Below are 13,957 nucleotides of genomic sequence, written 5' to 3'. Positions count from 1 at the left end.
CACAAATTATGTCTTTGTTGCTTTTTCACAGGAAGACTGCACTTCCATGTGTGTTTCTGGCCAGCAATCTGCAGTCAATGCCACTGACTCAGAACTCTTCTGAGTGTGCAGCACAGAATTGCTTTCACCTCACACCATCCATCACTGTCTGAAAGCTAAAAATCTAATCCAAGTCATCGGTGGTCAGCTGTGATGGTCAAACAGACTCAGAGGCCAGTTCCCCTCACCTCAAAGCAGGTGTATTACCACAGCTAAGTTTAATTGCACTTTGTGTTATCAGCTGAACCTAACACAACTTTTAGCAAGAGCTGCATTGTGGTATAATGTTTGATTCTCTACAGGTTCATGATTTTGATAGCAATGCTTGAACTGATAAATCAGTTTGAACATAAGCTGTGAGCAATGTTATAATCTTTGTCTTATTAAGGAGGTCAGGTTCAGATGTTGGAAATGAAAACACGATATATTACATTTGTAATGAGTGAAAATAATGTTCCAAATGATTATAAAGTGGTGCAGGCTTTTAGACTAAGAGGCGGGAACATGCTTGTAAAGTAAATAATGCTGGCAATGACCCTGATTTATGTTGCCCATCTCTAAAATTCTTATCTTGATTATATGACACAGTTATTGGCTTCAGGCCATTGAAGATTTTGGTTCACAGTGATACAAAACCAAACAAAGACAGGAGAGAGAGAAGGAGAAGCAGTTATCTGGTAGAACATCACCACATCATTTGCTGCCGAGTTTGTTCATTTTCTATCTGGCATGTACATTTCCATGAAAAGCATGCTAAAAAGGAAGCTGTCTTCAAAAGAGCATTTAGGGCCACATTCTTACAGCACAGTTCCTCATTCTTCTGCCACTTCCCTTAAAGAAAATGAGACAGTTCACAGAAGAATGTGGTTCACATGGCAAAAGAGGATGAGGAATATAAAGCTCTTTTCTTACTATTTGTATGTATTCATTAGAGGTGAACAAATGATGAAAGAAAACCTCTTCAGCTTGTAAGAGGTGTCAAGAAGTAATACAGAAGTGGCGTAATGTTTTTTTTGGCTGAAGTCAGAGAATGAATATGTAAAGGTATATTTTTTTCTGACACCACAACAGCAGGGAACCGTACAGCTAAATTATGGAGTTACCATTACTTGGAGAAATTGTGGTGTTTTAAAACACTAACCAGTCCTAAGGTACATGCATTGATAAGAAGAAAGTGGATAAAATGAAGTTAAACAAATCTAAGCAACGACCACAGAAAGGAGATGACCTCCTTCCGTTAGTGAGATCAGCTTCCTTGGCAGATAATTCCCCCCACCGCCCTTTTTTTTTTCTTTTTTTTTTTTTTTTCCGGTTTGTCTTAAAAAATCTGCATGGAATCTGGGTAATTAATTTGAATCCACTTGAAAATAAATTTTCTGTTAAAAAGAAAAATGCTCACTGCTCACGTTTTTTCATTTTTTTAAATGATTGAGAGGAGATCTAAGCAAAACTAGTTCCTGTTAGAGGGAACACAGATATACGGGAGGCGAACGTCTGGTTTATGGATATTTTATTTTCGCTCCTGCAAGCTGCGGATACGCGCAGATCTCTCCGTGCCGGCTGTCCCGGTGCGCGCAGAGCGGAGCCCGGCGGCATCCCGCAGGGGTCGCTGCTCCTCGGGAAATGCGCGCAGCCCGGCGCTCAGCAGCCGCGCCCGCTGCACCCAAACCCGCCGCTCCTTGCGGGTGCACATCCTTCGCTGTTTATCCCGGGCGGGCTTCCTCGTGCATCAGCTAATTGGGCAGGTTATCGACCTTCCTCGCTATTTAGGATTCCTTTTTTATGTTGAAAGCGTATCAGCGTTTGTTTGTCCTACAGAAACCACGCAAGGAGAAGGCTGAGGGGAGGGAGGAGGGGAGGAAGGGAGAACTGTATTTGTCAGTCTTTCCGAGACTCTCTGTTGCAAGCGCTAATTGCGCTGCTGCACGAAACATTTTCCTCCCATCGCTCCAATCTACAACTTCAGTCAACAAGCGGGAGTTACCCGAAACACTTGAAAAACAAGCGCACATCCATCTCTACTGTTATGTGTAAATATAGACGAGTGAGAAAGTCGTAATGCCGAGCAGTGCTCGCGAGGGCCACGGCCGTTTGCCTGTCGCTTTTGGGACCCGCGAGAGAGCTTCGAGGCAGCCGGGAAAGCTAAATCCCTCCAGCATTCGCTTGGAGGACATCCATCCTCTGCAGGCTCTCACCCTCTGAGCTCCCTGAGTCTTACTCCTCTTGAGAGTGGCCAGACGGGGGCTATCGGGGAGCAGCGCGGGGACCCGCCCGTCTCCGTCCTTACTCTCTGCGCAGCCGGGACGCTGCCCCCCGCGCGGGCGGAGGGGCCGGGGGCGGACCGGGCTGAGCCGTCGGCGGGGCGGGATGAAGGGAGGGAAAGAGAGAAGTAGAGAGACGGAGGGAGGGGCTGAGTCCCTCTGCACACACCACCCCTCGCACGGCGGAGCGGCAGCAGGGACCCGGCGGCGGAGCGGCTGTACGCAGCGGCCGCTCGGACGGGGAGGGCGCCCGCGGACAGGTAGGCAGCGGCGGCCCGGCCATCCCGCAGGTGCGGTGCGGTGCAGTGCGGGCGTTACGCTGGCCGAGGCGCGTCCCGCTGTGCCTCCGGTGCGCGGTACCACGACTGTGCGCGGGGACCAGGCAGCACCCCGTGCGCTGCGGTTGTGGGGTGAGCCGGGTCGTGGAGGGGCTCTGGGGCTCGGGGTCCTGTCTCTCTCCCGCGCGGACGCTTCAGGGTGCGGTGAGAATTAGTAAGAACGACAACACACTTCTCAGAATTTGGGCACACGCCTTATGTGAACGAAAGGGTGATGTTTTGTTTTTAAAGGTTATCGTAGTTTTCGTGGAAAGTTTTTGACAAGCCTGTACAGGGACTGTACAGGCACTGTGGCATCTACTGAGAGACAGAGGTGTTTGTCTACGTATGTAAATAAGCATGACCTGCACATGGAAATGTGCACATCTGCTTAACAGCTTGACTTCGCTCCAGCGTATGTCTTTCAGCACGAGCTGCCCAGAAAAACTCTGTTGTGTGATGTCCTGTACATATTTTCTTTTGTTTTTATCCATAGCAGTGTAAATATTTCCATTTTTTGTTTGTTTGCTTCAGCTAAGAAACGGACTCAAACTAGAAATATAGGCTCAAATCAATTAGGAAAAAAATACCCACCCCAAAACAGCTGCTTTTCCTAGAACGAGCCAGGAGTGCAGCCTTATTTGTAATCTTATGAACTGCTTAAATGCTGCAACCGATTGCTGAGTATTTTCCTGTAGTCAAAGTAGACATATAATCCCAGTATCATTTAGAGCTCTGAAGTTTTTATTGGGTACCAGCTTCTGATTACACAGAATTTAAAGCCTCTGTTTTGGATATGCTATTAGTGCTGATGGGATTAATACTTTCTCAGGTTTGTAACTGAGCTTTGGCAGCAGCAGTTTAGAAAGCAGATTAACATAATGACTCTACTTAGGAAAAGTGTTTTTATCCGGAAACTTAGAAGGAAAAAGAAAAGTCTGGAGACTGACATTTATTTCCCAGTAGATAAGTTGGAGAGCTTTGGATGTGCTCAGACTGAGCAGCATGTCTGATGGAAGACTAAAAATGAAAGCTGGCTTCAGTTTTCTTATCAACACCCCTAAGTGGCACTTGTGCCCAATAGCACAGTAACGGAGGAAAGCGTACATGATTATCTCTGTGTGTCCTTCTGGATATGCAGCGGGGTGAAACTGGCCAAGCCAGAGTCAGAACTTAGGAGAATGGCAGACTGGATGGATGAAAATCATCTGTACCTGTTGCCACTCTTTGGCCCTGCAGATGAAATGCAGTGGTAAACAAGAACTGATACCATGTCAGAAATGCCAACTGGGCAGGTGTGTTGAGGAGTTTTTAATAATCTGGTCAAACAATGCAATTTAGACCTTTTTTCCAATTTGTTTATTCATACAACTCATGTGCCTGCACAGCTTCAGAACACAGAACCTCATATTGAACAACCTGTTTAATTTTTCTTGCAAATACAATTGCAATCACCATATGTCCTTGTCACACAAACAAATCTAAATGCGGATTGCTCCCACAGGAGGTAGATCAGTTGCATCATGTTAATATTGATTGTTAATAATGCTGTTCGGGCTGCTCAACTTTGCATTTGACATCTTTGGATGATGTATTTATTAGTCATAGCGTTATGGGTTTAAAGAGATCCCTGGTAGGAGATGAGCAGTTCACAGGGCTGGGAGTGAGTTTCCCATGCCTTACTCACTAGTTCAAATCTCTCTCTTGCATTTAAAAATAAAATAAAATAAAAAATTCAGCTGCTTGCTGCTCATGACCTGTGTGCAGTGAGTTGGTTATGTCTGTTTAATTTCCTTGGAAGTCACCTACTAGAGTTGCAGTTGCTCTCCAAGGGCAGAGCTGTGTTCACCAGTTTTGACTCTCCAAAAGCAGCACCAGTATATTGAAGCCATGCTGCCTTTGCGCTAGTTACATGATGTTTTATTCCTCTGTGCCCCCTAAGTTTTGCCCTTAGCTGCTATAGCTTCAGCATGCATGGTTAAAATTAACATATGTGCCTGAAAGGCAACTGGGAGCTTGGGTTGTGTCCTCTGGTGCCCAGGGATCTCAGTTTTGAGAGCAGCCTCCTGCCTTGCAGACTAACAGAGAAGTTTGGCTGATGAGCAGTCCACCAGCAGCCTTCATAACCATGTTTTCCACAAAAGGGTGAATTGTACTGTGTGGGAGCACGCACCTACGAAAGCAAAGGCACTTCAACAAGAGCAGCTAACTCAACTATGCAAAGAGCACAGGAACCACACATTAAAGTACTTAAGTTTGATTAACATCTAATGGAGTTTGGAGTACGTTTATTGCAGCTGGTGAAGGTCCCTTGAATTTATATTCAGATTACTTGGCAGCAGTTGCATCATGTCTCCACATACTTATTTGTTGTCTAAGCACTTTTAGTTCTCATTATGGAAAGTAAGTGGCATTCAAGGAAGGAAAGAAATGGACAGATTATCTTCCTGTGTGCTACAGTTTTAGTCAAGGTTAGGGTAGGTTGATTTTTACATGGAAAATGCTGTGCCATGGATGTAATCCAATGTATTATTATTATTATTATTATTATTATTTAAAACAGAATCTAGCACAGAACATTGAAAATCCAATGTGAGTCTCTTTTTAGGTGTGGGGTGGTGAGGAGTAGTGATATTACAGTCAAGGTTCTCACACCCTTGTTCCTGTTAAGCAGCACCTTGCTTGATGAATGATACCTAATAAATAGAAGCTGTGTTACTGCATTATTTTTTTCATCTATTACCAGAATCTCTATCTTATTATTCCAAATGTTTTCTTATGAAAAGGGTTTGCATGATCTAAAGCCATCTGTCAGAAAAGTGGGAGGGGTATTCTGGGCAGAGATTGCCTTTACTAGAATGGCTTTATTGATTGTGTCAGCATTCTTGTTAATTAACCCATTCAAACTGTCTGATCTTTAATTAATGTTTTCTTCTGTAAGGATTTGTGGTTCATTCCTTTGGATGTACACATTAGGTTTATATTAAAATATAGACAGCCAGCTTGTAATGTCTTATCTGTGTTTTGTATCTGGTTGTCAGAGAAATTACCTCATAGTCAGTAATTAAGTACTAATTCTGAGCCCTTTTAATGTGCAAGAAAAATATAGATTGGGAACTAAAAAGTGTAATTTTAAATTTGACATTGACTTGTATGACCTCAGAGAATGTGTTGAATCTTTTCTTTTTCTGCTGCTGCAAAAGATCACTGCTTCTATGGCTAGCAAATTATTTTTGAAGATACAGAAATGCAAGCTAACACTTGCAAAGTTACTAGAATATGAAGACCTAATATAAAATTATATTTAAAGCAGAAATACTAGCACTACTAACAGCTATGGGTTATATGGCTCTAGTAACAGGAACTGTACAACAACACAAAAACAGTAGCAAAAGCGATCTTGCCCTTTATAGTCTAAAATCTAACACAAAAGTCAATAGAAATGAAGGAGGGACAATGAAATCATGAAAACAGCTATCAGATTATTATTCAGAATAATAAAGAAAATGTGGAAAGGGATTAAAGCTAGTTTTCTCAAGTAACAGTTCCTTCTAAGTGGAGGTCTTCAAACAGGAGACAGCTCAAAACTATTTGTCTGAAAAAAACAGTGCATTAGCAATGAAGGCTGGTTCCATGGTCATGCCAAAGAAAGGGTCAACATTTTATGTAGTGCCAGAACTGATGGGTATGGGAAGAAGCCATGAGAGGCATGAGTTTTAACAACAAGAAGCAATTGAGAAAGCATTTCAGTGAGCTGTACAGTATTTTCCTATGTGGAAACAGGGAAACATTCATTGTAGAAGATTTCTGAAGTTGTATGAAAAAGTATTAGTCAGATTTCTGATACACCAAGAAAAAGCTAAAGTGGTCAGGTGGATGTTAGAATATATGAGATTTTTTGTGTAGATAGAAAGCTGTAATTTGGACATTTGCAGGAATCATCCAGAAAATTTAAGTTCTGAGCATCAGAGTATTTTGTGATTTACTTATGTCAAAGATGATTCACCAGTTACTGGGGGCAGTAAGTAAAATAGCTGGAGTCTGTATAGTGGCTCAGGAGTCATGACCTTACAGACATGCAGAAGATGTTGTCAGCCTGATCTGGAGAAGACCAGCAGAGCTTTGTGGTGCAGGTGAAGTTGTTTAGCCTATGATTGCGGGATCCGAACCTGACATACTGGTGTCTATCGAAGGCACTGGGAGGTTATGCTTGAAACAGTAAGGGAGAATGCTGAGAACTGGGAGGCCTGCTCAAGGCATCTGAAGGAAGAAACATGAACAAGAGAGTGATAAGATGGGTTTAGGGTGACTGACACATCTAGGAGCAATAGCGGGATGGAATATGAAACCCAGAGTTAGTAGCAGTTATGTTGCATTAAAGCTCTGCAAAGGAAAGAAAAATGAACTAGATAGGAAACAGTAAGCAAGCTGGTAGTTTGTTGTTCCATGCACGCTCCCACATCTTTTGGAAAGAAGCCATCGCTTTTTAAAGTTTTGCATACATTGAAAGCAGTATGCTATCAGTTATTGCTGTGCTCTGCTCATCTCCTTCAGGGGTAGATTCCATAAGCCCTCTTCAAAATGAGTAGTACTATTATGAAACAAATATGTGCAGCACAGAATTCTTTAAAGAAAAGAGGATGTAGTTCATAATATTTTGGTCTTAGCCCTGTGAGAAGATTTTGCATTAATGAAAACAAAAACATCTGTGTACAGTCTCAATGAGTTTGGCATGTTCACGGCATCTTTTGAAGTTTCTTTTATACTGTAATCTTCCTTATCTATTTTCAGGGAATCTAGAGGTTTTACATAACATGTAGTAACACTATCACCTAACTTACTCGGATTTATTTTATAGCATTATTTTGATATAATTTTTTCTTGTGGGCATTTTTCAAAGGTACAGAAGAGAAATATTCAAAGCAGAGATAACTTTGACTTGGAGTTTTCTGTCTCTGGCAGTTATTTCAGACAAAACAGTCTCTAGCAAAAGGGTTTAGGTAAACTTGTGAGAGATTCTTATCCATAGTTTGCAGTGTCTCTATGCAGCGTGATAGTGTTCGCTGGCTGTACACTGCTGCATGCTAGCCCTGGGTGTGGGAGCTATGGGAGCTATCTGAGAGCTCAGTCCTGGCTCAGCCTGAATGCTGGGGCTTCACACGAGGAGACAGCATGTGCTTGAGGAAGGCATATGCTGCAGTCTTGTTGTGATGTGCAGTTGAGACATGTTCATAATTCATATCTAAAGATCAGGGCTGCAGGGTGCATCTGCCTTGTGTCACAGACACAGCCAGGAACAATGAGGTTGTTAGCTGATTGAACAAAGGGAAGGAATTTGCAGCTGTGACTCTGTGCTCGTCTCCTAAATTGGATTTCAGAGGGATCCCACTACTGTGGTGGTATACTATGAGCTCACATACTGCAAAGGTGAACTAAGTCAAACTTATTTCTATGTTTTACTTTGTTGGCCTCATTCAGACCTTTTGCACCATGACAGTGTTTTTTACTGACTGCTTGAGACTGGTTTTGGTTCATGCATAATGATTTAGGTCAAGGTTGTTTTTTTGTTACTTGCCCCTTTCTTTATGTGTAGAAGTTTTAGTTGATTTGGATGAGAGCTTCTGAATCCTTATTTTTAAAGTTTCAGAATTGCTAAACTGATTAACTGCACGAGTGAAAGAGTCTTCATCACGAGGCTTTGCCAAAAAGAGATCCAAAGTGAACGTTTTGTGTGAAAGCATGCCTTGCAGTTTTAGCCCGGAGTGACAATAATTGTAACACGACACTGTTCATGTGACAGCTAGACAAAGAGGCCATTATGCATGGCTGGCTGGCATCAGATCCTCCCAAAGCCAATAGTCAAACTAAGCTTGGTAGCCCTGAGAATGTGAATATACTGGAAGCAGTTGCATGTTAAAAAAGAAGAAAAAGACATGTATGTGTGTGTGTACGTGTGTGTGTGCCAAGATCGTTAAACTGTACTACAAAATGACATAACTGGTTTGTGTATTGTTTTTTTTATTTTTTTAAGTTGCTGTCAGGAATCAGCAACAACAACAACAAAAGTGATGTAGAACCGAGAAAAAAGATGGTGGGAATCAGAGAAAATCAAGAGCTCAAACAGATCTTTCCACTCCTTTGCCCTGTGCTACAAGGTTGCTTACTACAGTGTGCTTTTGAGCATGCATAATTGAATTTTAGTTTCCTCTGAAGCGTTTGCAAAATTTTGTACTACTCTAGTCTGTGTCAACACATACATGTTGTGATTGCTAGATGTTATGCATAAATAATGCTCATGTGTGTTTGTAGGAAGCATTTGTCTGGTGACTTAAAAATCCTTTTGAAAGTGTTCAAGACCAGTGGAAAAAATCAGAATAATTGATAAATGAAGAAATGCCCTTGACAACTTGTGAGCTGCAACAGTCTTGGCCTCAGAGGCAGCATACTTGCCTCAGCCATTGTAAATCTACTTAAAAAATAGGGTACAGCAGCTGGACTGAAAAGCTCTTCAATTAGAAATGTATTTGTTTAAAAACAACTGTTCTGCCTGTGGAGCCCTGAGGGCTGGATTGTCTTCTCCAGCACACAGAATGTAGCACCTGATGCCAGCCAGAGTGGCTGGGATGATGCCTTGCAGAGGTACTTTTGCCTCATTCCCCATGTACTGCCATATGTCACCATTTTGTTTTGAGTTCTGATTGAGAACTCTGTTAATAAACTGGTCTTTAACGCTTGCTCTTAGGCATTCATCTTGAAGGAAACATGATTTATGGAGTGGTCTCTGCCTGTTTGTTGGTGTGTTGGTGCTAGTATAAAACCAAAGCACTATGAGTTCAATATTTTTAATTTCCTGAAACTTTCAAATATGTGTTTCTCATTTATGACTAATAAAATTTTGGAATACAGAAATTCAGGATACAAAGGAATTCTGTGTTCTGCTGTTTTATTTTGCTTGGACTGACACATCATTTCTACTTTGTTTCCACTTTCCTAGTGAATATTTCACTTCAGAAAAGCTTTTAAAGTGCTAAGAGAAACAGATAGCATTTTTTTTTTTTTTTGCAACTTGTAACGGAGTTGCATTAAATAATACATCTTATTTATTTAGTAGTCTGTCATTAGGTTTTTCTATAGAGGATTTTTTGTCTATTCAATTGGGAGAGGCTATTAGCAAAATTACTTACACCTGTATTAAGAGTTTTGTGTCAGCAGAAGTAAGCTGAAGACGTTTAGGCTGTGTTTTGTGTTTGAGGTGCAAATGATAAATCAAAAAACATGACGTATTGATAGCTGTATTTTAATGAATAAGTGTCTGGGGAACTGATGATTTTATTGCTTGCACTTACACCAATGAAGGTCCATCCAGCGTGTGCTCACCCCACTCACCCTGTGCACTCCATACCAATGACAGTTAGGAGTTCTTGCAGGATCTGTATGGAGTCAGCACTTTTGCTCACAGATTATTTTTTTCCCAAGCTGCTTGCGATTGAGGATCAGGATTAGAGAGCTTAATGATTTACTCTGAATTTTGTATGTCAATAAAAATCCCAGCTAATTTTGACCTGTTGCTTGGATGTTTTCTGGTGATTGCTCCTTTCTTTAAACTTTAGTGTGCATGGCCGATACTGAAGAGTCTCATTGCTCCTGGTGAAATACCATGAAATGTTTGTTTGAGGGAGCAAACTTAGTACTTAGACTCCTGATGAGCTTGCTTCTCCAATATTTATGTTATGCATTTTAGTAAATCTTTTTAATAGAAAAAGATTTAATAGAAAAACATATAGTGAGAATACAGCCCAGCTGTGTTCAAGAGAGTCCAAGTTGCTGGTCTAAGATGTCCTTCCCATTGATAATAGATGCCTTCTGGAATGAGTGATTTCTGAGTGAGTCAAGTGAATAAATGTTTTTGAGGCTGCGCTAGACAGGATACATATATGTTTTTTTGTTTTTTTTTTTAATTTTTTTCCTCTTTCGAACAGTCCTCAAGAAAAAAGATCAGTGCTTCACAATTTTTTAAAAGCTTTTTAGGAATGTGCCAGCCTGCATAGGAGCCAGGCCTTCCTTCTCTCCTGGAAGCACTATGGAAATGATGCTTGTGATGTCTGTCTGTGCTGCCACTAAAGGATATAGGCCAAGCTATTTTATTGCAGTGCATTTTAATTATCTATATAATTACTTTTTTTGTGCATAAAAGTCTCTTCAGTTATAACGTCATTGCTAATGTCTTAAGAGTGCAAATCACACAAAACAGGAAATTGTCCTTTAGAAAAAGGACGGCAAAGCATGCAGCCTCTTTGAGTCTGAAATCTGTTTTCTCACATGGCCTTTATTCTCAGGGAGAGGAAATTGTTTCCAAATACTAACATTTGGATTTGTACAAATGAACTCATGTCCAAAGTATGTTTTCATGTTTAGATCACATCAGCCTACACCATATTTATTTCTGAGGTCACATAAGACAAAGACATTTGAGTATGTATTTAAAAATGAATATGGCATACTGCTAAAATGGAGCTGTATGATTCTTGCCTCTCACATACAGTATCTCTGTCTCTCACAGCATAAACTGCCATCATTCTGCTCAGTGCTGTCAGGTTCTACTCATCCTTGCGGTATTTTCTGTTGCACTGGAAGTCTCTAAATTACTGTACTTGGTGACTATTGTTTCATTTATATATACATATATATATATATAATATATAAAATCACATAATAGATATAAAATACAAATTTGTTCTTAATATAAACTAACATATTTGATATGTAAATAAACCAAACTTCTAGTACATCAAGCTATTCTCTTAAGCATATATACGTACTTTTCCTTGTCATAGTTTAAACAAGATCACCAGTGAGAAAAATAAAGAAATGAAAAAGCAAACAGATAAGAGGAAATTATCAATCTCTTCAGAGATGACTTATTATTGTGATATACCTGGTTGTGGTGACATTGTCATCATAGCGGATTCCAGTTAGTGAAATGATTGTTCCAAGTACCAGTTAAGAAGTAGTTTCTTCTGCCACAGTGAAGCCCTTGGCACCTGTGGCCGGATTGGTGCTGTTGCCGCTTTGTGCCTGGGGTTGCCTCCTGGCATGGACTGAAGGAAAGAAAAAGCACTGAAGACTGTACACTTTCCCAGTGCCATATTTACAAGCAGAACTAGAAGCCAAAATACAACTCCCTTGGCCTGCTCAGCCTTTACAGAATTCTCCATAGCGCTGGAAGTGAATGGTCTGCAAAGGGACTGCACCGATCAGTGACACCCAGCCTGCAAGGCCTTGCTTGCGCCGGTCCTGGCATCAGTGGCAGCCCTCCCTCACTGCCTCCACAATCAAGAGAAATCTGAGAAAAATCAATTTGGTCCCCTCTGCCCCTACGCCTTTGCCATGGGCAGCACTGGGGCTGTTGGTACACTGCTCCCCAGAGTCCAGAGCTCCTCCAGACCTCCCTTTCACCTGTGGCCCTTCCTGCCATGTCGTGGCACTGCCCAGGCCCATGGCGCGTGAGGACGGGTGACCCGAGCAAACCCCGCGGGGAGACAGAAGCCCTGTTGTCTGCTTGCAGAGCAGTTGCTCAGAAGCTGGTGTACAGCTGTGCCCAGGCTTGTTTGGAAGTGAAGAGTAACTCGATCTTTTAATCTTTTTCTTTTTTTTTCCTTTTTCCTCCAGACTGATATTGTAAATAACAACTGTTACTGAAGGGTGTCTGCCAGAGAGTCTGAAGTGCGTATTTAAAACTGAGGAGTAGATGTCATGAAAAATTATGCTATCTGCAAACATATGTGTTTTAAATTTTGTTTTCCCTTCTTCTCAAATAAAAGGCCTGAGGGCAGAGGCTAAGAGCCTGATGTTCTCACTTGCATTGGATAAAGTCATCGCTCAAGTGAAATCAGTGGAAGCAGGGGTAGCTGAGGTGAGGTGTGCAAACACATCCTCCTGCTTTGCTCGGGTAATGTGCTGTTGGGCATGTGAGCATATGGAGGTCCAGCACTGCCTCTACAGCCAAGACAACTAGTCTCTTAACAGATTATTAATTTTTCTTTTAGGGAAAAGATGAATTGATAAGTCAGTGGTGAACTCTACTGAGAACGCATAGCATGACTAGTGCCCCCTGTGCTTCAGAGTCAGTTTGGATCTAGAGCATAGGTATTGTAAATGTTCCTCTACAGGTATGCTGTGGAGGTTCACCACTTTCAAGACATAAGATAGCTGTGAATAGAAGAGACTTGGTTACATGTCTGAAAAGATACTGTTCTGCAAGTTTAATGCACTTTTAAGATGTGCTCCGTTCTTTCGTTCTTGATGCTAGTTTTTATCTATTTCCATTGTGTATGTATAACAACAGCCAAGAGTTGAACCTCAAAGGATGCAGTGATTGCATCCTACGTAGTAAGTGAACATCAAAAGATGCAGTGGTTTCAATAAACACCCCAATTTGGTTTCTTTGTTATCACTAAGATATAGTAAAAAATTTTTTTTTTAATTGAAGATTGTCAAGTTTTCTATGCAAACCCCACCCTTTTTATAAGTTGACTTCTATTTTGACAGGGAATCAACTTCAGCAAGTAGGTTTTTGTTTGGATTGGTTTGCTAAAATAGTATAGGATGGAGGCAGGAAATACCCTTTCTCCTCTGGCAATGATAGAAGATGTAATTGATAGCTTTCTGCCTCTTGTTATTTGGTAAAATTTTTTTGGAATGAAGTAGGAGTCCGCTGCAATCACTCCGAAAATGTTCAATGGCATTCAGAAGTATCTCTGGAGGCTGCATCTTAAGATGTACTTGAATCTTCCTCTTCCTCTCCTGTGATAGTCTCTTACAAGACTTCCAAAAATTACCTTGCTTTCTGTTGTATTGCTTATCTCCAGAGAAATACCTAAGGTTTAGTACATGAAGCTTTTTTTCTTAGGCATGTATGTGTGTTTTTCTTCATGATAGTTTACAAAAGGAATGCCAATTGGAAGAATAAATGAAAAAACAGGCAGATAAGGAGGCATTATCTGCTCCTACTGACATGACCCAAATTTATTACAAAAAAACTCAAAAACTGGCACGAGAGTCCATATGGGAATTACTTTGTGAAAGTCTAAGACCCCAAAATCTGCCTTTTATGATTATAACAATGATGCTACAGCTAAGGTAAGCTCAATATGGCAAAATAGTGAACTGGAAGCATCGAATTCTAAGGGTACACTGACAACATGGATTAGGAAGCCCTTCTATTTTCCAGTCTGCTGTTGATTTGTCTTATGAAATTAAATACAAAATCTAGACAGGAGTCTAAATACATATACGCTGTGGCTCTCGATAGTAGCCTTATGAACAAAAAGCCTTGCAGTA

General features: G+C 41.1%; 1 protein-coding gene across 3 annotated transcripts in view; it reads left to right on the top strand.

Moving 5' to 3' along the window:
* Positions 1-13,957, top strand: part of MEGF10 (multiple EGF like domains 10) — a 126,256-nt gene that overhangs the window by 21,947 nt on the left and 90,352 nt on the right. For 2 of the 3 annotated variants that reach the window (XM_085213110.1, XM_085213109.1), the window contains exon 1: positions 2,375-2,560. The exons of the other annotated variant lie outside the window; for it this stretch is intronic. In XM_085213110.1, coding sequence (XP_085069236.1) covers positions 2,407-2,560 — 154 coding nt within the window. In that variant the 5' untranslated portion in view covers positions 2,375-2,406. Of the gene's footprint in view, positions 1-2,374; positions 2,561-13,957 lie in introns of those variants that run through there. 3 annotated transcript variants of the gene reach the window in all.

Source organism: Meleagris gallopavo, chromosome Z (assembly GCF_905368555.1).
Source record: "Meleagris gallopavo chromosome Z, MGAL_WU_HG_1.1, whole genome shotgun sequence".
In the NCBI taxonomy this organism is placed as follows: Eukaryota; Metazoa; Chordata; class Aves; order Galliformes; family Phasianidae; genus Meleagris; species Meleagris gallopavo.
This window is presented reverse-complemented; position numbering and strand designations above follow the sequence as displayed.